We start from the raw sequence: 20,939 nt of genomic DNA, 5'->3' as shown, positions 1-20,939 counted from the left end.
GATACCTCTGTACTAGGAGCGGCAGAGCCCAGGTACCTGTATACACCCGGATACCTCTGTACTAGGAGCGGCAGAGCTCAGATGTGTACACACCCAGATACCTCTGTACTAGGAGCGGCAGAGCCAAGGTGCCTGTACTCACCCGGATACCTCTGTACTAGGAGCGGCAGAGCTCAGATGTTTACTCAGCCGGATACCTCTGTACTAGGAGCGGCAGAGCTCAGATGCCTGTACTAGGAGCAGCAGAGCCCAGGTGTGTACACACCCGGATACCTCTGTACTAGGAGCGGCAGAGCTCAGATGTGTACACACCAGGATACTTCTGTACTAGGAAAGGCAGAGCCCAGGTACCTGTATACACCCGGATACCTCTGTACTAGGAGCGGCAGAGCTCAGGTGTGTGTACTCACCCGGATACCTCTGTACTAGGAGCGGCAGAGCCCAGGTACCTGTATACACCCGGATACCTCTGTACTAGGAGCGGCAGAGCCCAGGTGCCTGTACTCACCCGGATACCTCTGTACTAGGAGCGGCAGAGCCCAGGTGCCTGTACTCACCTGGATACCTCTGTACTAGGAGCGGCAGAGCTCAGATGTGTACTCACCAGGATACCTCTGTACTAGGAGCGGCAGAGCCCAGGTGCCTGTACTCACCCGGATACCTCTGTACTAGGAGCGGCAGAGCCCAGGTGCCTGTACTCACCCGGATACCTCTGTACTAGGAGCGGCAGAGCCCAGGTGTGTACTCACCCGGATACCTCTGTACTAGGAGCGGCAGAGCCCAGGTGTGTACTCACCCGGATACCTCTGTACTAGGAGCGGCAGAGCCCAGGCGCCTGTACTCACCCGGATAACTCTGTACTAGGAGCGGCAGAGCCCAGGTGGCTGTACTCACCCGGATACCTCTGTACTAGGAGCGGCAGAGCCCAGGTGGCTGTACTCACCCGGATACCTCTGTACTAGGAGCGGCAGAGCCCAGGCGCCTGTACACACCAGGATACCTCTGTACTAGGAGCGGCAGAGCCCAGGTGCCTGTACTCACCCGGATACCTCTGTACTAGGAGCGGCAGAGCCCAGGTGTGTGTACTCAGCCGGATACCTCTGTACTAGGAGCGGCAAAGCCCAGGTGCCTGTACTCACCCGGATACCTCTGTACTAGGAGCAGCAGAGCCCAGGTGTGTACTCACCCGGATACCTCTGTACTAGGAGCGGCAGAACCCAGGTGCGTGTACTCAGCCGGATACCTCTGTACTAGGAGCGGCAGAGCCCAGGTGCCTGTACTCACCCGGATACCTCTGTACTAGGAGCGGCAGAGCCCAGGTGTGTACTCACCCGGATACCTCTGTACTAGGAGCGGCAGAGCCCAGGTGCCTGTACTCACTCGGATACCTCTGTACTAGGAGCGGCAGAGCCCAGGCGCCTGTACACACCCGGATACCTCTGTACTAGGAGCGGCAGAGCCCAGGTGCCTGTACTCACCCGGATACCTCTGTACTAGGAGCGGCAGAGCCCAGGTGTGTACTCACCCGGATACCTCTGTACTAGGAGCGGCAGAGCCCAGGTGCCTGTACTCACCCGGATACCTCTGTACTAGGAGCGGCAGAGCCCAGGTGTGTACTCACCCGGATACCTCTGTACTAGGAGCGGCAGAGCCCAGGTGCCTGTACTCACCCGGATACCTCTGTACTAGGAGCGGCAGAGCCCAGGTGTGTACTCACCCGGATACCTCTGTACTAGGAGCGGCAGAGCTCAGGTGTACACACCCGGATACCTCTGTACTAGGAGCGGCAGAGCTCAGGTGTACACACCCGGATACCTCTGTACTAGGAGCGGCAGAGCTCAGGTGTACACACCCGGATACCTCTGTACTAGGAGCGGCAGAGCCCAGGTGCCTGTACTCACTCGGATACCTCTGTACTAGGAGCGGCAGAGCCCAGGTGTGTACTCACCTGGACACCTCTGTACTAGGAGCGGCAGAGCTCAGGTGTATACACCCGGATACCTCTGTACTAGGAGCGGCAGAGCCCAGGTGTATACACCCGGATACCTCTGTACTAGGAGCGGCAGAGCCCAGGTGCCTGTACTCACCCGGATACCTCTGTACTAGGAGCGGCAGAGCCCAGGTGTGTACTCACCCGGATACCTCTGTACTAGGAGCGGCAGAGCTCAGGTGTATACACCCGGATACCTCTGTACTAGGAGCGGCAGAGCCAGGTGTATACACCCGGATACCTCTGTACTAGGAGCGGCAGAGCCCAGGTGTGTACTCACCCGGATACCTCTGTACTAGGAGCGGCAGAGCCCAGGTGTGTACTCACTCGGATACCTCTGTACTAGGAGCGGCAGAGCCAGGTGTATACACCCGGATACCTCTGTACTAGGAGCGGCAGAGCTCAGGTGTATACACCCGGATACCTCTGTACTAGGAGCGGCAGAGCCAGTTGTATACACCCGGATACCTCTGTACTAGGAGCGGCAGAACCAGGTGTATACACCCGGATACCTCTGTACTAGGAGCGGCAGAGCCAGGTGTATACTCCCCCGGATACCTCTGTACTAGGAGCGGCAGAGCCCAGGTGTGTACTCACCCGGATACCTCTGTACTAGGAGCGGCAGAGCCCAGGTGTGTACTCACCCGGATACCTCTGTACTAGGAGCGGCAGAGCCCAGGTGTGTGTACTCACCCGGATACCTCTGTACTAGGAGCGGCAGAGCCAGGTGTATACTCCCCCGGATACCTCTGTACTAGGAGCGGCAGAGCCCAGGTGTGTACTCACCCGGATACCTCTGTACTAGGAGCGGCAGAGCCCAGGTGTGTACTCACCCGGATACCTCTGTACTAGGAGCGGCAGAGCCCAGGTGTGTACTCACCCGGATACCTCTGTACTAGGAGCGGCAGAGCCCAGGTGTGTACTCACCCGGATACCTCTGTACTAGGAGCGGCAGAGCCCAGGTGTGTACTCACCCGGATACCTCTGTGCTAGGAGCGGCAGAGCCCAGGTGTGTACTCACCCGGATACCTCTGTACTAGGAGCGGCAGAGCCCAGGTGTGTGTACTCACCCGGATACCTCTGTACTAGGAGCGGCAGAGCCAGGTGTATACTCCCCCGGATACCTCTGTACTAGGAGCGGCAGAGCTCAGGTGTATACTCCCCCGGATACCTCTGTACTAGGAGCGGCAGAGCCAGGTGTATACTCCCCCGGATACCTCTGTACTAGGAGCGGCAGAGCCCAGGTGTGTACTCACCCGGATACCTCTGTACTAGGAGCGGCAGAGCCCAGGTGCCTGTACTCACCCGGATACCTCTGTACTAGGAGCGGCAGAGCCCAGGTGTGTACTCACCCGGATACCTCTGTACTAGGAGCGGCAGAGCTCAGGTGTATACACCCGGATACCTCTGTACTAGGAGCGGCAGAGCCAGGTGTATACACCCGGATACCTCTGTACTAGGAGCGGCAGAGCCAGGTGTATACACCCGGATACCTCTGTACTAGGAGCGGCAGAGCCCAGGTGTGTACTCACCCGGATACCTCTGTACTAGGAGCGGCAGAGCCCAGGTGTGTACTCACTCGGATACCTCTGTACTAGGAGCGGCAGAGCCCAGGTGTGTACTCACCCGGATACCTCTGTACTAGGAGCGGCAGAGCCCAGGTGTGTACTCACCCGGATACCTCTGTACTAGGAGCGGCAGAGCCCAGGTGTGTGTACTCACCCGGATACCTCTGTACTAGGAGCGGCAGAGCCAGGTGTATACTCCCCCGGATACCTCTGTACTAGGAGCGGCAGAGCTCAGGTGTATACTCCCCCGGATACCTCTGTACTAGGAGCGGCAGAGCCAGGTGTATACTCCCCCGGATACCTCTGTACTAGGAGCGGCAGAGCCCAGGTGTGTACTCACCCGGATACCTCTGTACTAGGAGCGGCAGAGCCCAGGTGTGTACTCACCCGGATACCTCTGTACTAGGAGCGGCAGAGCCCAGGTGTGTACTCACCCGGATACCTCTGTACTAGGAGCGGCAGAGCCCAGGTGTGTACTCACCCGGATACCTCTGTACTAGGAGCGGCAGAGCCCAGGTGTGTACTCACCCGGATACCTCTGTACTAGGAGCGGCAGAGCCCAGGTGTGTACTCACCCGGATACCTCTGTACTAGGAGCGGCAGAGCCCAGGTGTGTGTACTCACCCGGATACCTCTGTACTAGGAGCGGCAGAGCCCAGGTGTGTACTCACCCGGATACCTCTGTACTAGGAGCGGCAGAGCCAGGTGTATACTCCCCCGGATACCTCTGTACTAGGAGCGGCAGAGCCCAGGTGTATACTCCCCCGGATACCTCTGTACTAGGAGCGGCAGAGCCCAGGTGTGTACTCACCCGGATACCTCTGTACTAGGAGCGGCAGAGCCCAGGTGTGTACTCACCCGGATACCTCTGTACTAGGAGCGGCAGAGCCCAGGTGTGTACTCACCCGGATACCTCTGTGCTAGGAGCGGCAGAGCCAGGTGTATACACCCGGATACCTCTGTACTAGGAGCGGCAGAGCCCAGGTGTGTGTACTCACCCGGATACCTCTGTACTAGGAGCGGCAGAGCCAGGTGTATACTCCCCCGGATACCTCTGTACTAGGAGCGGCAGAGCCCAGGTGTATACACCCGGATACCTCTGTACTAGGAGCGGCAGAGCCCAGGTGTATACACCCGGATACCTCTGTACTAGGAGCGGCAGAGCTCAGGTGTATACTCCCCCGGATACCTCTATACTAGGAGCGGCAGAGCCCAGGTGTATACACCCGGATACCTCTGTACTAGGAGCGGCAGAGCCCAGGTGTATACACCCGGATACCTCTGTACTAGGAGCGGCAGAGCTCAGGTGTATACTCCCCCGGATACCTCTGTACTAGGAGCGGCAGAGCCCAGGTGTATACACCCGGATACCTCTGTACTAGGAGCGGCAGAGCCCAGGTGTATACACCCGGATACCTCTGTACTAGGAGCGGCAGAGCCCAGGTGTATACACCCGGATACCTCTGTACTAGGAGCGGCAGAGCCAGGTGTATACTCCCCCGGATACCTCTGTACTAGGAGCGGCAGAGCCCAGGTGTGTACTCACCCGGATACCTCTGTACTAGGAGCGGCAGAGCCCAGGTGTATACTCCCCCGGATACCTCTGTACTAGGAGCGGCAGAGCCCAGGTGTATACACCCGGATACCTCTGTACTAGGAGCGGCAGAGCCCAGGTGTATACACCCGGATACCTCTGTACTAGGAGCGGCAGAGCCAGGTGTATACTCCCCCGGATACCTCTGTACTAGGAGCGGCAGAGCCAGGTGTGTACTCACCCGGATACCTCTGTACTAGGAGCGGCAGAGCCCAGGTGTATACACCCGGATACCTCTGTACTAGGAGCGGCAGAGCCCAGGTGTGTACTCACCCGGATACCTCTGTACTAGGAGCGGCAGAGCCCAGGTGTATACTCCCCAGGATACCTCTGTACTAGGAGCGGCAGAGCCCAGGTGTATACACCCGGATACCTCTGTACTAGGAGCGGCAGAGCCCAGGTGTATACACCCGGATACCTCTGTACTAGGAGCGGCAGAGCTCAGGTGTATACTCCCCCGGATACCTCTGTACTAGGAGCGGCAGAGCCCAGGTGTATACACCCGGATACCTCTGTACTAGGAGCGGCAGAGCCCAGGTGTATACACCCGGATACCTCTGTACTAGGAGCGGCAGAGCCAGGTGTATACTCCCCCGGATACCTCTGTACTAGGAGCGGCAGAGCCCAGGTGTGTACTCACCCGGATACCTCTGTACTAGGAGCGGCAGAGCCCAGGTGTATACTCCCCCGGATACCTCTGTACTAGGAGCGGCAGAGGCCAGGTGTATACACCCGGATACCTCTGTACTAGGAGCGGCAGAGCCCAGGTGTATACACCCGGATACCTCTGTACTAGGAGCGGCAGAGCCCAGGTGTATACTCCCCCGGATACCTCTGTACTAGGAGCGGCAGAGCCCAGGTGTATACACCCGGATACCTCTGTACTAGGAGCGGCAGAGCCCAGGTGTATACACCCGGATACCTCTGTACTAGGAGCGGCAGAGCCCAGGTGTATACACCCGGATACCTCTGTACTAGGAGCGGCAGAGCCAGGTGTATACTCCCCCGGATACCTCTGTACTAGGAGCGGCAGAGCCAGGTGTGTACTCACCCGGATACCTCTGTACTAGGAGCGGCAGAGCCCAGGTGTATACACCCGGATACCTCTGTACTAGGAGCGGCAGAGCCCAGGTGTATACACCCGGATACCTCTGTACTAGGAGCGGCAGAGCCCAGGTGTATACACCCGGATACCTCTGTACTAGGAGCGGCAGAGCCCAGGTGTATACACCCGGATACCTCTGTACTAGGAGCGGCAGAGCCCAGGTGTATACTCCCCCGGATACCTCTGTACTAGGAGCGGCAGAGCCAGGTGTGTACTCACCCGGATACCTCTGTACTAGGAGCGGCAGAGCCCAGGTGTATACACCCGGATACCTCTGTACTAGGAGCGGCAGAGCCCAGGTGTATACACCCGGATACCTCTGTACTAGGAGCGGCAGAGCCCAGGTGTATACACCCGGATACCTCTGTACTAGGAGCGGCAGAGCCCAGGTGTATACACCCGGATACCTCTGTACTAGGAGCGGCAGAGCCCAGGTGTATACACCCGGATACCTCTGTACTAGGAGCGGCAGAGCCCAGGTGTATACACCCGGATACCTCTGTACTAGGAGCGGCAGAGCCAGGTGTATACTCCCCCGGATACCTCTGTACTAGGAGCGGCAGAGCCAGGTGTATACTCCCCCGGATACCTCTGTACTAGGAGCGGCAGAGCCAGGTGTGTACTCACCCGGATACCTCTGTACTAGGAGCGGCAGAGCCCAGGTGTATACACCCGGATACCTCTGTACTAGGAGCGGCAGAGCCCAGGTGTGTACTCACCCGGATACCTCTGTACTAGGAGCGGCAGAGCCCAGGTGTATACTCCCCCGGATACCTCTGTACTAGGAGCGGCAGAGCCCAGGTGTATACACCCGGATACCTCTGTACTAGGAGCGGCAGAGCCCAGGTGTATACACCCGGATACCTCTGTACTAGGAGCGGCAGAGCTCAGGTGTATACTCCCCCGGATACCTCTGTACTAGGAGCGGCAGAGCCCAGGTGTATACACCCGGATACCTCTGTACTAGGAGCGGCAGAGCCCAGGTGTATACACCCGGATACCTCTGTACTAGGAGCGGCAGAGCCAGGTGTATACTCCCCCGGATACCTCTGTACTAGGAGCGGCAGAGCCCAGGTGTGTACTCACCCGGATACCTCTGTACTAGGAGCGGCAGAGCCCAGGTGTATACTCCCCCGGATACCTCTGTACTAGGAGCGGCAGAGGCCAGGTGTATACACCCGGATACCTCTGTACTAGGAGCGGCAGAGCCCAGGTGTATACACCCGGATACCTCTGTACTAGGAGCGGCAGAGCCCAGGTGTATACTCCCCCGGATACCTCTGTACTAGGAGCGGCAGAGCCCAGGTGTATACACCCGGATACCTCTGTACTAGGAGCGGCAGAGCCCAGGTGTATACACCCGGATACCTCTGTACTAGGAGCGGCAGAGCCCAGGTGTATACACCCGGATACCTCTGTACTAGGAGCGGCAGAGCCAGGTGTATACTCCCCCGGATACCTCTGTACTAGGAGCGGCAGAGCCAGGTGTGTACTCACCCGGATACCTCTGTACTAGGAGCGGCAGAGCCCAGGTGTATACACCCGGATACCTCTGTACTAGGAGCGGCAGAGCCCAGGTGTATACACCCGGATACCTCTGTACTAGGAGCGGCAGAGCCCAGGTGTATACACCCGGATACCTCTGTACTAGGAGCGGCAGAGCCCAGGTGTATACACCCGGATACCTCTGTACTAGGAGCGGCAGAGCCAGGTGTATACTCCCCCGGATACCTCTGTACTAGGAGCGGCAGAGCCAGGTGTGTACTCCCCCGGATACCTCTGTACTAGGAGCGGCAGAGCCCAGGTGTATACACCCGGATACCTCTGTACTAGGAGCGGCAGAGCCCAGGTGTATACACCTGCATGGGTAGGAGTCTGGATCCTGCCAGCTGTGATGTAGAGGGATTATGCCCTGGCCATTGTTGGGCCAGTATCCTGATGGCTGCTCTCCTCTGGATGAGGCACCACAATAACAATGTTCTGTATTTATACACTATAGGCAGACACTCCTGAATTACCTCACTGCCCGGTAACAGCCATCACTGAGCAACAGCCATAAAACTGCGGCCTACAAGACCACAATGTGTCCTGAGTTCCGGGCCGCCCTACTGGCTCGGTTCGCGGCACGCCTGACAAGGAAAGCCTGGGGAATTAGGCCCTGACATCATTTTCAGGGGACCGAAACAATGACACCGCGGAGAAAGCCTGCCGTGACCGTGCAACATAGCGTCTCTGCCGGAGTCGGGAAACGGACTGATGGGACGACGGAGAGCAGCCGCAATTTCTGCTGAGGGCGCAGCGCGCATGCGCGACATTATCTCGCTGGAGCAGTGTACAAAACAAGTCTGCGATGACGGCAAGGCCCCGCCCCCTGACGTCAGTTTCGTACATTCCCCATAAAACCTCTACAGTTATCTTACGTAATTAGCCGGAAATTCCCGAGCGGGCCTCGTAGGTCAGTGCGCATGCGTAGTGACATCGCTGTCGTCCAATCGCATTTGAGAATACACCCTCTAGTTCCTGCAATAGAGTCAAGGAGACCCCGTGCATAGTCTGTCTATATAAACAGGATGCAAGGCTCAGAGCTCCTCAGTCGGGCTGAGAGCGGCAGCGGCGGCGGATATCTGGAGGGCGAACCGCTGCTCGAGGTCTCGGAGAGACGGTAGCCCGGCTGTGTGTAAAGTAGATAAAGCAGTGACTCCAGGAGGGAACCGTAAACATGCACGGCCCGCCCACCGGAGACAGCGCGTGTCCGCAGCGCCTCATCAGGCGGGTGCAGTTCGGTGTCCTGGGCCCGGACGAGTTGGTAGGCGAAGGGGCGGGGCTATACCCGGAAGCTAAGATACCATGTATATGTGATGCGTCTCTTCTACTAGTCCTAGTAGTCTTACACCCTGTCATTGTCTCTAGTAGTACTCCCCCCCCCCCCTCCCCTCTCTCTCCCTGCCGCGCGGGGCTGGGGGGGTGCCTCCCCTCTCTGTGGGGGGGGGGTGATTCCCGGGGGTGCCTCCCCTCTCTGCGTGGGGGTGATTCCTGGGGGTGCCTCCCCTCTCTGCGTGGGGGGGGGTGATTCCCGGGGGTGCCTCCCCTCTCTGCGGGGGGGGGGGGGGTGATTCCCGGGGGTGCCTCCCCTCTCTGCGGGGGGGGGGTGATTCCCGGGGGTGCCTCCCCTCTCTGCGGGGGGGGGGGGTGATTCCCGGGGGTGCCTCCCCTCTCTGCGGGGGGGGGGGTGATTCCCGGGGGTGCCTCCCCTCTCTGCGGGGGGGGGGTGATTCCCGGGGGTGCCTCCCCTCTCTGCGGGGGGGGGGGTGATTCCCGGGGGTGCCTCCCCTCTGCGGGGGGGGGGGGTGATTCCAGGGGGTGCCTCCCCTCTGCGGGGGGGGGGGGGTGATTCCAGGGGGTGCCTCCCCTCTCTGCGGGGGGGGGGGTGATTCCAGGGGGTGCCTCCCCTTTCTGCGGGGGGGGGGGGTGATTCCAGGGGGTGCCTCCCCTCTCTGCGCAGTGGGGTTTTTTTTTGCTGGGGGGTGCATCCCCTCTCTGCGTGGGAGGGGGTGATTCCTGGGGGTGCCTCCCCTCTCTGCGCAGTGGTTTTTTTTTTTTTTGCTGGGGGTGCATCCCCTCTGCGCAGGAGGTGGTTCCTGGAGGTGCCTCCCCTCTCCGAAGTGGGGGGTACCTGGGAGTGCTTCCAGTCTCTGTGTTGTTCCTGGGGGTGCCTCCCCTCTCTGCGAGGGAGGAGGTTCCTGTGGGCGCAGGGGTCCCTTGCCTCATGCTGCTGGACTTGTGCCTCCTGAATAAGCTTTGAGGACGAGGGGTGATGATGCTAGAAGACGCGTGGCTTTTGTTTTGGTTTTTGTCTTTGATGTTAAGGGTGGATGATCTCCATTATTTGCATCTTGGGAGTCCAAGTGTTGTAAGAATAATTCACATGAATTAAGCTGTTTATTGTAACTGGATCTGACCATTATAGATGTATGGTAAAGTATATTTGTCTTTTTGCTCTTTTAGAAACGAATGTCTGTCACAGAGGGCGGAATTAAATACCCTGAGACAACTGAGGGTGGACGCCCAAAGCTCGGGGGATTAATGGACCCCAGGCAAGGGGTGGTTGAAAGGACTGGCCGCTGTCAGACATGTGCAGGTAAAGTAGAATGTGATTTGTTAATGTGTAAGAATAACTGGGTATTTGGAGTACTATGGGCTGACCTGCTGTAACACCAGTGATAATCCACTCTACCTGGGTCCCATCACATATTATGGGGGGCGAGGGGCAGGCGGTGCTGGGGGTAGAGAATGGGCATGGGTAGATAGCAGCTGGCACAGTGCAGTTAGGGCAAGGAGGGGGTTAGGGGCAGGCAGAACTGGGGGGTGAGAGCATGGCTAGATAAGAGCTGGAGCAGTACTGGGGGGCAAGGAGGGTGTTAGGGGCAGTGGTGGGGGTCAGGATATGAGCTAGGGTAGCAATGGGGGTAGGGAGGGATCAAGTGTAGATAGCAGCTGGGGCAGTACGGGAGCCAAGTAAGAGATTAAGGTCAGGCAGTAGTGGGGTAGGGTAAATTGCAGCTAGGGCAGTACTGGGGGTAGGGAGGGGGTTAGGGTAGATAAAAATTGGGGCAGTGGATACCTCTTTTGCTTCTGCTGGAAGCCCTTGGCCGGGTCACTGTTGTTTGCCTGCAGCTCCCTTCTGCCCCATGCGCTGTACACCTCCTGCGTACAGAGAGCTCAGCTGGCTGAAGGCATGCCGGCTGCTAGAGGGTCCTGGCACCACCAACAACAATGCTGCTGCAGCCAAATCGCCCACGTACTTCTGTGCAGGTGATGCTGCTGTCCTTCATCAGGGACTTGCTCCATCTGACTACTGCTGCCTGCCCAGCCTGCAGGAACCGCGCTCCTCTCTGCTGCTGCCCAACCTGCTGCTAGCTATCCCACTTCTCCATTTACTCCCCCATTGTGGATTGCAGACTCTGGAGAGCGTGCTTGTGGGGAAAGAAGTGTCAGGACAGAAATGGCGAGGGTGTGATTGGCTAGAAAGGTCCCTGCGTGGTGACTGGCTGGGGGGACACGCTGCACAGCGATTGGCTGGGGGTGATGGCGCCGCCTGGTGAATAGTTGGGGGGGGCGGTGCCGAGTTGTGATTGGCTGGGGGGGCGGTGCCTCCGCCTCGTGAATGGCTGGGGGGACGGTGCCTCCGCCTCGTGAATGGCTGGGGGGACGGTGCCTCCACCTCGTGAATGGCTGGGGGGACGGTGCCTCCGCCTCGTGAATGGCTGGGGGGACGGTGCCACCGCCTCGTGAATGGCTGGGGGGACGGTGCCACCGCCTCGTGAATGGCTGGGGGGACGGTGCCACCGCCTCGTGAATGGCTGGGGGGACGGTGCCACCGCCTCGTGAATGGCTGGGGGGACGGTGCCTCCGCCCCGTGAATGGCTGGAGGAAGCTGCTGCACGGTGATTGCCTGGGAGTACGGCGCAGCGTGCTGAATGGCTGGGGGCACGGCGACACGTGCTGAATGGCTGGGGGACGTTGCTGCACCCTGATTGGCTACTGAGGTACACAAAAACTGGGTCCCAAGTTTCCTGTAGCATATAAAAACACGCTATAGCACGTATTTCGCGATCACTGAACACATTCCCATAGGAGACCAGTAGTTAAAGCTTCTATGTATTTCTCTCTACGCACAGGAAACATGACTGAATGTCCGGGCCACTTCGGACACATTGAGCTTGCCAAGCCGGTATTCCACGTGGGGTTTCTTGTGAAGACCATGAAGGTTTTACGCTGTGTCTGTTTCTTCTGCTCCAAACTGTTGGTTGATTCGGTGAGTTTAGGTCTCTACTAGGTGCCATTTTTTTATCTTCTAAAACAAGAGTACAGGCTGTATATCTTAATGCTATATAACTTCTTTTGCAGAATAACCCAAAAATCAAGGATATCCTGACAAAATCCAAAGGCCAACCTAAAAAGCGACTAACGCACGTGTATGAGCTGTGTAAGGGGAAGAACATCTGTGAAGGTGGGGAGGAAATGGACAACAAGTTTGGGGTGGAGCAGAACGAAGGAGACGAGGACATTACGAAGGAGAAGGTGATTGAATGTGGCATTGTACATCCTTTCCATATCTCCTAAATTTTCGCCTCACCCACATTATCCAGACTGACGGATAACGGCCAAAGGGTTTCCCATAGATGCCACAAGCCGTCCAGATGCATCAGTATAATGTATGTTAGGATGACAGAGTGCGCCTTCCAGAAAGCCTAGAGAATAGGGGGCAATATGACTAGACCATGGCAAATGAGGGTGATGATGGGTAGTCACTGGTGAGGTAATGCCAGCCATTGTGCTCCAACCTTGGCTATTTTATTTTCAGGGTCATGGTGGTTGTGGCCGTTACCAGCCTCGGATTCGGCGTTCTGGGCTTGAATTGAATGCGGAATGGAAACATGTGAATGAGGACTCGCAGGAAAAGAAGATTCTGCTAAGTCCAGAGCGGGTGCATGAAATCTTCAAACGTATCACAGACGAAGAATGTTTCATCCTTGGCATGGAGCCACGCTATGCGCGACCGGAGTGGCTCATTCTGACAGTCCTTCCCGTGCCACCTTTGTCTGTACGACCCGCAGTTGTCATGCAAGGATCAGCCAGAAACCAGGTGTGTTGGTGGATGTGTTGATAGCGAGCTGAATAGAAAGGGAAATCAGTAGGTGGGGGCATTTTTCCATCCCTGTATGATGGCATACACACGGGGGCTTGGGATATACATGGCTCAGATAAACTGCTCCAGTTGGTGGCACTGTATGCTGTCCAGATTAGAGGGGAGGCATGTGCTATGGCTGCAGGTAGGTGGCGCTGTACACTAGTATACACGGGCTTGTTATATACATGGGTGCGGGAATGCTGGGCCAGTAGGTGGTGCTGTACACTAGTATACACGGGCTTGTTATATACATGGGTACGGGAATGCTGGGCCAGTAGGTGGTGCTGTACACTAGTATACACGGGCTTGTTATATACATGGGTACGGGAATGCTGGGCCAGTAGGTGGTGCTGTACACTAGTATACACGGGCTTGTTATATACATGGGTACGGGAATGCTGGGCCAGTAGGTGGTGCTGTACACTAGTATACACGGGCTTGTTATATACATGGGTGCGGGAATGCTGGGCCAGTAGGTGGTGCTGTACACTAGTATACACGGGCTTGTTATATACATGGGTGCGGGAATGCTGGGCCAGTAGGTGGTGCTGTACACTAGTATACACGGGCTTGTTATATACATGGGTGCGGGAATGCTGGGCCAGTAGGTGGTGCTGTACACTAGTATACACGGGCTTGTTATATACATGGGTGCGGGAATGCTGGGCCAGTAGGTGGTGCTGTACACTAGAATACACGGGCTTGTTATATACATGGGTGCGGGAATGCTGGGCCAGTAGGTGGTGCTGTACACTATTTTGCACGGGCTTGTTATATACATGGGTACGGGAATGCTGGGCCAGTAGGTGGTGCTGTACACTAGTATACACGGGCTTGTTATATACATGGGTACGGGAATGCTGGGCCAGTAGGTGGTGCTGTACACTAGAATACACGGGCTTGTTATATACATGGGTGCGGGAATGCTGGGCCAGTAGGTGGTGCTGTACACTAGTATACACGGGCTTGTTATATACATGGGTGCGGGAATGCTGGGCCAGTAGGTGGTGCTGTACACTAGTATACACGGGCTTGTTATATACATGGGTGCGGGAATGCTGGGCCAGTAGGTGGTGCTGTACACTATTTTGCACGGGCTTGTTATATACATGGGTACGGGAATGCTGGGCCAGTAGGTGGTGCTGTACACTAGTATACACGGGCTTGTTATATACATGGGTACGGGAATGCTGGGCCAGTAGGTGGTGCTGTACACTAGTATACACGGGCTTGTTATATACATGGGTACGGGAATGCTGGGCCAGTAGGTGGTGCTGTACACTAGTATACACGGGCTTGTTATATACATGGTTACAGGAATGCTGGACTAGTGGGTGGAGCAATAAGGCTAATGTCTGCGACGATCCTATATTTATCTGACTTGTTTCCTCCAGGATGATCTGACTCACAAACTGGCGGATATTGTGAAGATTAACAACCAACTGAGACGAAATGAACAGAATGGTGCTGCAGCACATGTCATTGCGGAGGATGTGAAACTCCTGCAGTTCCATGTGGCAACAATGGTGGATAACGAGTTACCTGGACTACCTCGGGTAGGTGCTAGGAAAAGCGACTAAATATTTTGGAATACACGAGCCACATCTCTAATCTTACGTATGGAGGAAGTCACTGGGGCGATTTATAATGACGTGAAAATTCAGCAGCTTTGACTAAAATCTTCTACACAGAACGACTGTTCCCTGTTAGACAGGAATGTTACAGCCAGTTCCCTTCTCAGCTGTTAGACAGGAATGTTACAGCCAGTTCCCTTCTCAGCTGTTAGACAGGAATGTTACAGCCAGTTCCCTTCTCAGCTGTTAGACAGGAATGTTACAGCCAGTTCCCTTCTCAGCTGTTAGACAGGAATGTTACAGCCAGTTCCCTTCTCAGCTGTTAGACAGGAATGTTACAGCCTGTTCCCTTCTCAGCTGTTAGACAGGAATGTTACAGCCTGTTCCATTCTCAGCTGTTAGACAGGAATGTTACAGCCTGTTCCCTTCTCAGCTGTTAGACAGGAATGTTACAGCCTGTTCCCTTCTCAGCTGTTAGACAGGAATGTTACAGCCTGTTCCCTTCTCAGCTGTTAGACAGGAATGTTACAGCCTGTTCCCTTCTCAGCTGTTAGACAGGAATGTTACAGCCTGTTCCCTTCTCAGCTGTTAGACAGGAATGTTACAGCCTGTTACCTTCTCAGCTGTTAGACAGGAATGTTACAGCCTGTTACCTTCTCAGCTGTTAGACAGGAATGTTACAGCCTGTTACCTTCTCAGCTGTTAGACAGGAATGTTACAGACTGTTACCTTCTCAGCTGTTAGACAGGAATGTTACAGCCTGTTCCCTTCTCAGCTGTTAGACAGGAATGTTATAGCCTGCCCCCAATGTTAATCATTGTAATTTTTTTTGCCGCAAGCTATTAATTTCCTCATAGGCTCGCTGCTGACAAAGCGAACCTAACAATGACTTGAGATTTACTATTATCCCTGTGTCATGTAAAACCTAGGTGGAATGTTTTCTAGCTGCACAGACTGTGCCGCTATAGCTCTTCCTGCTTCGCCTCTATACCAAGACAAAGCCGTACAAACGAGATGTATGAGCATCGAGTCCCCCAGTGATCCCTGACAGCCCAGTCCCGATGCGCTGTCTCACCTCCCAGCCGACTCCACTGGGCATGCGCGAGATCTTCCATGCACAGCTGGGGTCAGTGCCATCCTTGGGTGGCACATAGGCGCACTGTTGGCCTCAGGGATTGAACAAGGCAGCCCACTCTCCGTCCTGCTTTGAACATTTACAACCACAGGCCTAGCGCTCACACAGCTTTCTGTATGCTGGTCCACTCTGTATACTTTAACTACTGCTGCCCGCCAGCAACTTGTCAATGCAGCCGTTCTTCACATGCTCGTACTTCTGCTGCGGGCGCCACATTCAAACTCCATTAGATCCAGTTGTTTACCGATTGTTTCATGAGTAACGCTACTTTATCTGCGGAATAGCCGTTGTAATTCCTACACCGTTCACCTGATTTGGATGTAATTACCCTCAAATTAAATCTGAAAGTCTGCAGTTAAAGCCCATCTTGTTTGTTTAATTTCAAAGCCATTGTGGTGGTGAATAGAGGCCAAAATATGAAAATTCTGTCAATGTCCCAATATTTATGCACCTGACTGTATATAATACACGCACACCATGGAATCTGTAAAATATAAGCCCATGTGGAAATTGGACCTAACCGGTGAGGGCACATTAGATGGTGAAGGTCAATGCTTACTTTGGATGTCACCGTTGTATGAAGTTGATACTGATGGATATGGTGGAGAGGGTCTGGCGATGAGGTAATTTGTGATCTTTCCTCCACTAACTTGACCCCTGCTTCCTTCTCAGGCCATGCAAAAGTCTGGTCGTCCCCTAAAGTCTCTGAAACAGCGGTTGAAGGGGAAGGAGGGACGTGTCCGAGGAAACCTAATGGGGAAACGTGTAGATTTCTCTGCTAGGACAGTTATTACACCTGATCCAAACCTTTCCATTGACCAAGTTGGCGTACCAAGGTCAATTGCTGCAAACATGACCTTTCCGGAAATTGTGACTCCATTCAACATTGATCGGTGAGTTTCCCGTTACAATGGAGAATTCCCTGCAGTTCTTTCTGGCTGTGCTGGTTGTGAAAGAAGATATTAGCTCCAATATCTAGTACTGTACCTCCTCAGTTCATGTGGAAAGCTATCTTGCAGAAATTCCTCTTGGTCTTCTTCACTGCAACGCAATCCTGATCTCGTCCCATCAAACCTCAAACCCCCCCCTCCACACCTCTCACTCCAAGCCAACTAATCCGTTCTTGTGACCCCCCCCCCCCCCAACCGACCATCCCTCACTGATTCTGTTCTTGTGCCTTCCCCTAACCCTCACCCACCATCCCTCTTACTCCGAGCATCTGTACCACCTCACTGATTCTGTTCTTGTGCCTCCCCCTAACCCTCACCCACCATCCCTCTTACTCCTCCAAGCATCTGTACCACCTCACTGATTCTGTTCTTGTGCCTTCCCCTAACCCTCACCCACCATCCCTCTTACTCCGAGCATCTGTACCACCTCACTGATTCTGTTCTTGTGCCTCCCCCTAACCCTCACCCACCATCCCTCTTACTCCGAGCATCTGTACCATCTCACTGATTCTGTTCTTGTACCTTCCCCTAACCCTCACCCCCAATCCCTCTTACTCCGAGCATCTGTACCATCTCACTGATTCTGTTCTTGTGCCTTCCCCTAACCCTCACCCACCATCCCTCTTACTCCTCCAAGCCTATGTACCACCTCACTGATTCTGTTCTTGTGCCTCCCCCTAACCCTCACCCACCATCCCTCTTACTCCTCCAAGCCTATGTACCATCACTGTTTCTGTTATTGTGCTCTTCCCGTACCCAAGGGTCTTACATGCCTGTCTATCATTCCACTAACCCATTTTTGTGCTCTCGCCTCCTACAGTCTCTTCTTCCAATCCTCTGCACTGTTCCATTGTCTGTTCCTTGTGGCCTCAGCTTATTTAACCACTTTAGGTGGTTCATTTCTATTTGTTTTTTTAAAAATATACAATTTGGTTTCAGGCTGCAGGAGTTGGTCCGACGTGGCAACAGTCAGTATCCAGGAGCCAAATATATTATTCGCGACAATGGGGATCGGATTGACCTGCGGTTCCACCCTAAACCCAGTGACCTGCATCTACAGATCGGTTACAAGGTGACATTTATAATCTCTGAATCGCTGCAGATCTTATGGCTCATCTGCCCTGCAGAATGAATGTAGTGCTCGCATTTTGCTTGCATGTGCCCATTTACTCTCTAACAAAACCCATGAGAATTGGGTGTAAGGAGCCTGAATGTCTGTATATGCCAGGGTCCTCTAACATGCACTGTTGGCTCTTCCATGATGCCCTGTTGCTGATAAGTTCTTGTATAAACACCTGAGGAAGCTGTTCCCTAAATCGCTGTACATGAGAAATAACTGCTGCCGTTGTAGGTTGAGAGACATATGTGTGACGGGGATATAGTCATCTTCAACCGACAGCCCACGCTGCACAAAATGTCTATGATGGGGCACAGGGTCCGCATCCTTCCATGGTCCACTTTCCGACTGAACCTCAGGTGAGGACCCTTTCTGTCTCCTTTGTTGCATGTAGGTCTCTTGGATGAAGTGTTTAGATTTCTTGCTTTCTTGGTCCAGTGTCACCACTCCATACAATGCTGACTTTGATGGGGACGAGATGAATCTACATCTTCCACAGTCTCTGGAAACACGAGCAGAGATTCAAGAGCTGGCAATGGTGCCCCGTATGATTGTCACTCCTCAGTCTAACCGGCCTGTTATGGGTATTGTGCAGGACTCCCTGACGGCTGTGCGCAAATTTACCAAGAGAGATGTTTTCTTAGAGAGGGTGAGTAACCAGGACCATACCTGGCATACAATTAAACTTCTTATTTCCACAAAGGTTCCCCTTTATCATTTACTTACAGCCTCATATTTGGTGCCCGGGTCATACAAATGACAGGATGAGACCGCGGTTCCCCTGTAAGGAAGTGATGGATTGTTTCTCTTACAGGGAGAAGTTATGAACCTGCTCATGTTTCTCTCCACATGGGAAGGGAAAGTTCCTCAGCCGGCAATCTTGAAGCCACGTCCTCTTTGGACAGGAAAGCAGATTTTCTCTCTCATCATTCCGGGACATATTAATTGTATTCGAACGCACAGCACTCACCCAGATGAAGAAGACAGTGGCCCTTACAAGCACATTTCTCCAGGAGACACAAAGGTGGGTATCTGTTCTCCTAAGGCTGCACACAACAAGTTATCACTATACATTATATGTAACCGTCTATGGCTTTCTGTCCAGGTCATTGTAGAGAATGGGGAGCTGATTATGGGAATCTTATGTAAGAAATCATTGGGGACATCGGCTGGATCATTGGTGCATATTTCTTATCTTGAGATGGGTCATGATACAACTCGTCTGTTCTACTCCAACATCCAGACTGTCATCAATAACTGGCTCCTGATTGAAGGTGTGTATAGGGGCGTAATGCATATTTATATGTTCTGTATGATCTGGATTTTACTGCACAGCAGACACAAACACAATATAAGGGGTGCATTCATGTAGCCTATTATATTGGTGCGTTTAGTAAGACTATGATGGTAAGACATTCTAAAGCTATGAATAACAGCTGCTATGCCATGCGGATGCGTTTTTCCATCAGCTGGGAGGACTAGAGATTACTTAGAAACCAGCCTAATGACAAATGTTTTTCATATCTTAATGAGCATTCTTCAATTAAACTATTGTACTTCTGTCTGTAATACACTGCCACTGCTGGGCTCCTCTATACTGTCCTGTCACATATATACCTGTTACCATACATCCCTCCTCCCTCTAATACACTGTAATGTGCTAGATGTGATAGTGCTGGGCTCCTCTATACTATCCTGTCACATATATACCTGTGATACCATACATCTCTCCTCCCTCTAATACACTGTAATGTGCTATATGTGATAGTGCTGGGCTCCTCTATACTGTCCTGTCACATATATACCTGTGTTACCATACATCTCTCCTCCTCCTAATACACTGTAATGTGCTATATGTGATAGTGCTGGGCTCCTCTATACTGTCCTGTCACATATATACCTGTGTTACCATACATCTCTCCTCCCTCTAATACACTGTAATGTGCTATATGTGATAGTGCTGGGCTCCTCTATACTGTCCTGTCACATATATACCTGTGTTACCATACATCTCTCCTCCCTCTAATACACTGTAATGTGCTATATGTGATAGTGCTGAGCTCCTCTATACTGTCCTGTCACATATATACCTGTGTTACCATACATCTTTCCTCCCTCTATTACACTGTAATGTGCTAGATGTGATAGTGCTGGGCTCCTCTATACTGTCCTGTCACATATATACCTGTGTTACCATACAGCTCTCCTCCCTCTAATACACTGTAATGTGCTATATGTGATAGTGCTGGGCTCCTCTATACTGTCCTGTCACATATATACCTGTGTTACCATACATCTCTCCTCCCTCTAATACACTGTAATGTGCTATATGTGATAGTGCTGGGCTCCTCTATACTGTCCTGTCACATATAGACGTGTTACCATACATCTCTCCTCCCTCTAATACACTGTAATGTGCTATATGTGATAGTGCTGGGCTCCTCTATACTGTCCTGTCACATATATACCTGTGTTACCATACATCTCTCCTCCTCTAATACACTGTAATGTGCTATATGTGATAGTGCTGGGCTCCTCTATACTGTCCTGTCACATATATACCTGTGTTACCATACATCTCTCCTCCTCCTAATACACTGTAATGTGCTATATGTGATAGTGCTGGGCTCCTCTATACTGTCCTGTCACATATATACCTGTTACCATACAGCTCTCCTCCCTCTAATACACTGTAATGTACTATATGTGATAGTGCTGGGCTATTCTATACTGTCCTGTCACATATATACCTGTGTTACCATACATCTCTCCTACCCCTAATACACTGTAATGTACTATATGTGATAGTGCTGGGCTCCTCTATACTGTCCTGTCACATATAGACCTGTGTTACCATACATCTCTCCTCCCTCTAATACACTGTAATGTGCTATATGTGATAGTGCTGGGCTCCTCTATACTATCCTGTCACATATATACCTGTGTTACCATACAGCTCTCCTCCCTCTAATACACTGTAATGTACTATATGTGATAGTGCTGGGCTCCTCTATACTATCCTGTCACATATACACCTGTGTTACCATACATCTCTCCTACCCCTAATACACTGTAATGTTCTATATGTGATAGTGCTGGGCTCCTCTATACTGTCCTGTCACATATACACCAGTGTTACCATACATCTCTCCTCCCTCTAATACACTGTAATGTGCTATATGTGATAGTGCTGGGCTCCTCTATACTGTCCTGTC

General features: G+C 53.4%; 1 protein-coding gene across 1 annotated transcript in view; it reads left to right on the top strand.

Moving 5' to 3' along the window:
* The first annotated feature begins 8,850 nt into the window (after window positions 1-8,850).
* The window catches only part of POLR2A (RNA polymerase II subunit A), a 33,226-nt gene continuing 21,137 nt past the window's right edge, over window positions 8,851-20,939 (top strand). Inside the window, exons 1-12 of the mRNA XM_088462052.1 lie at window positions 8,851-9,063; window positions 10,263-10,395; window positions 11,936-12,072; window positions 12,165-12,338; window positions 12,622-12,903; window positions 14,343-14,504; window positions 16,330-16,550; window positions 17,547-17,679; window positions 17,959-18,083; window positions 18,163-18,373; window positions 18,539-18,748; window positions 18,830-18,998. Of these exons, the coding sequence (XP_088318178.1) occupies window positions 8,977-9,063; window positions 10,263-10,395; window positions 11,936-12,072; window positions 12,165-12,338; window positions 12,622-12,903; window positions 14,343-14,504; window positions 16,330-16,550; window positions 17,547-17,679; window positions 17,959-18,083; window positions 18,163-18,373; window positions 18,539-18,748; window positions 18,830-18,998 (2,044 nt within the window). The 5' untranslated portion in view covers window positions 8,851-8,976. The remainder of the gene's footprint in view (window positions 9,064-10,262; window positions 10,396-11,935; window positions 12,073-12,164; window positions 12,339-12,621; window positions 12,904-14,342; window positions 14,505-16,329; window positions 16,551-17,546; window positions 17,680-17,958; window positions 18,084-18,162; window positions 18,374-18,538; window positions 18,749-18,829; window positions 18,999-20,939) is intronic.

The sequence above is a fragment of the Taudactylus pleione genome, unplaced genomic scaffold, assembly GCF_031769625.1.
Source record: "Taudactylus pleione unplaced genomic scaffold, aTauple2 ptg001139l, whole genome shotgun sequence".
In the NCBI taxonomy this organism is placed as follows: Eukaryota; Metazoa; Chordata; class Amphibia; order Anura; family Myobatrachidae; genus Taudactylus; species Taudactylus pleione.
This window is presented reverse-complemented; position numbering and strand designations above follow the sequence as displayed.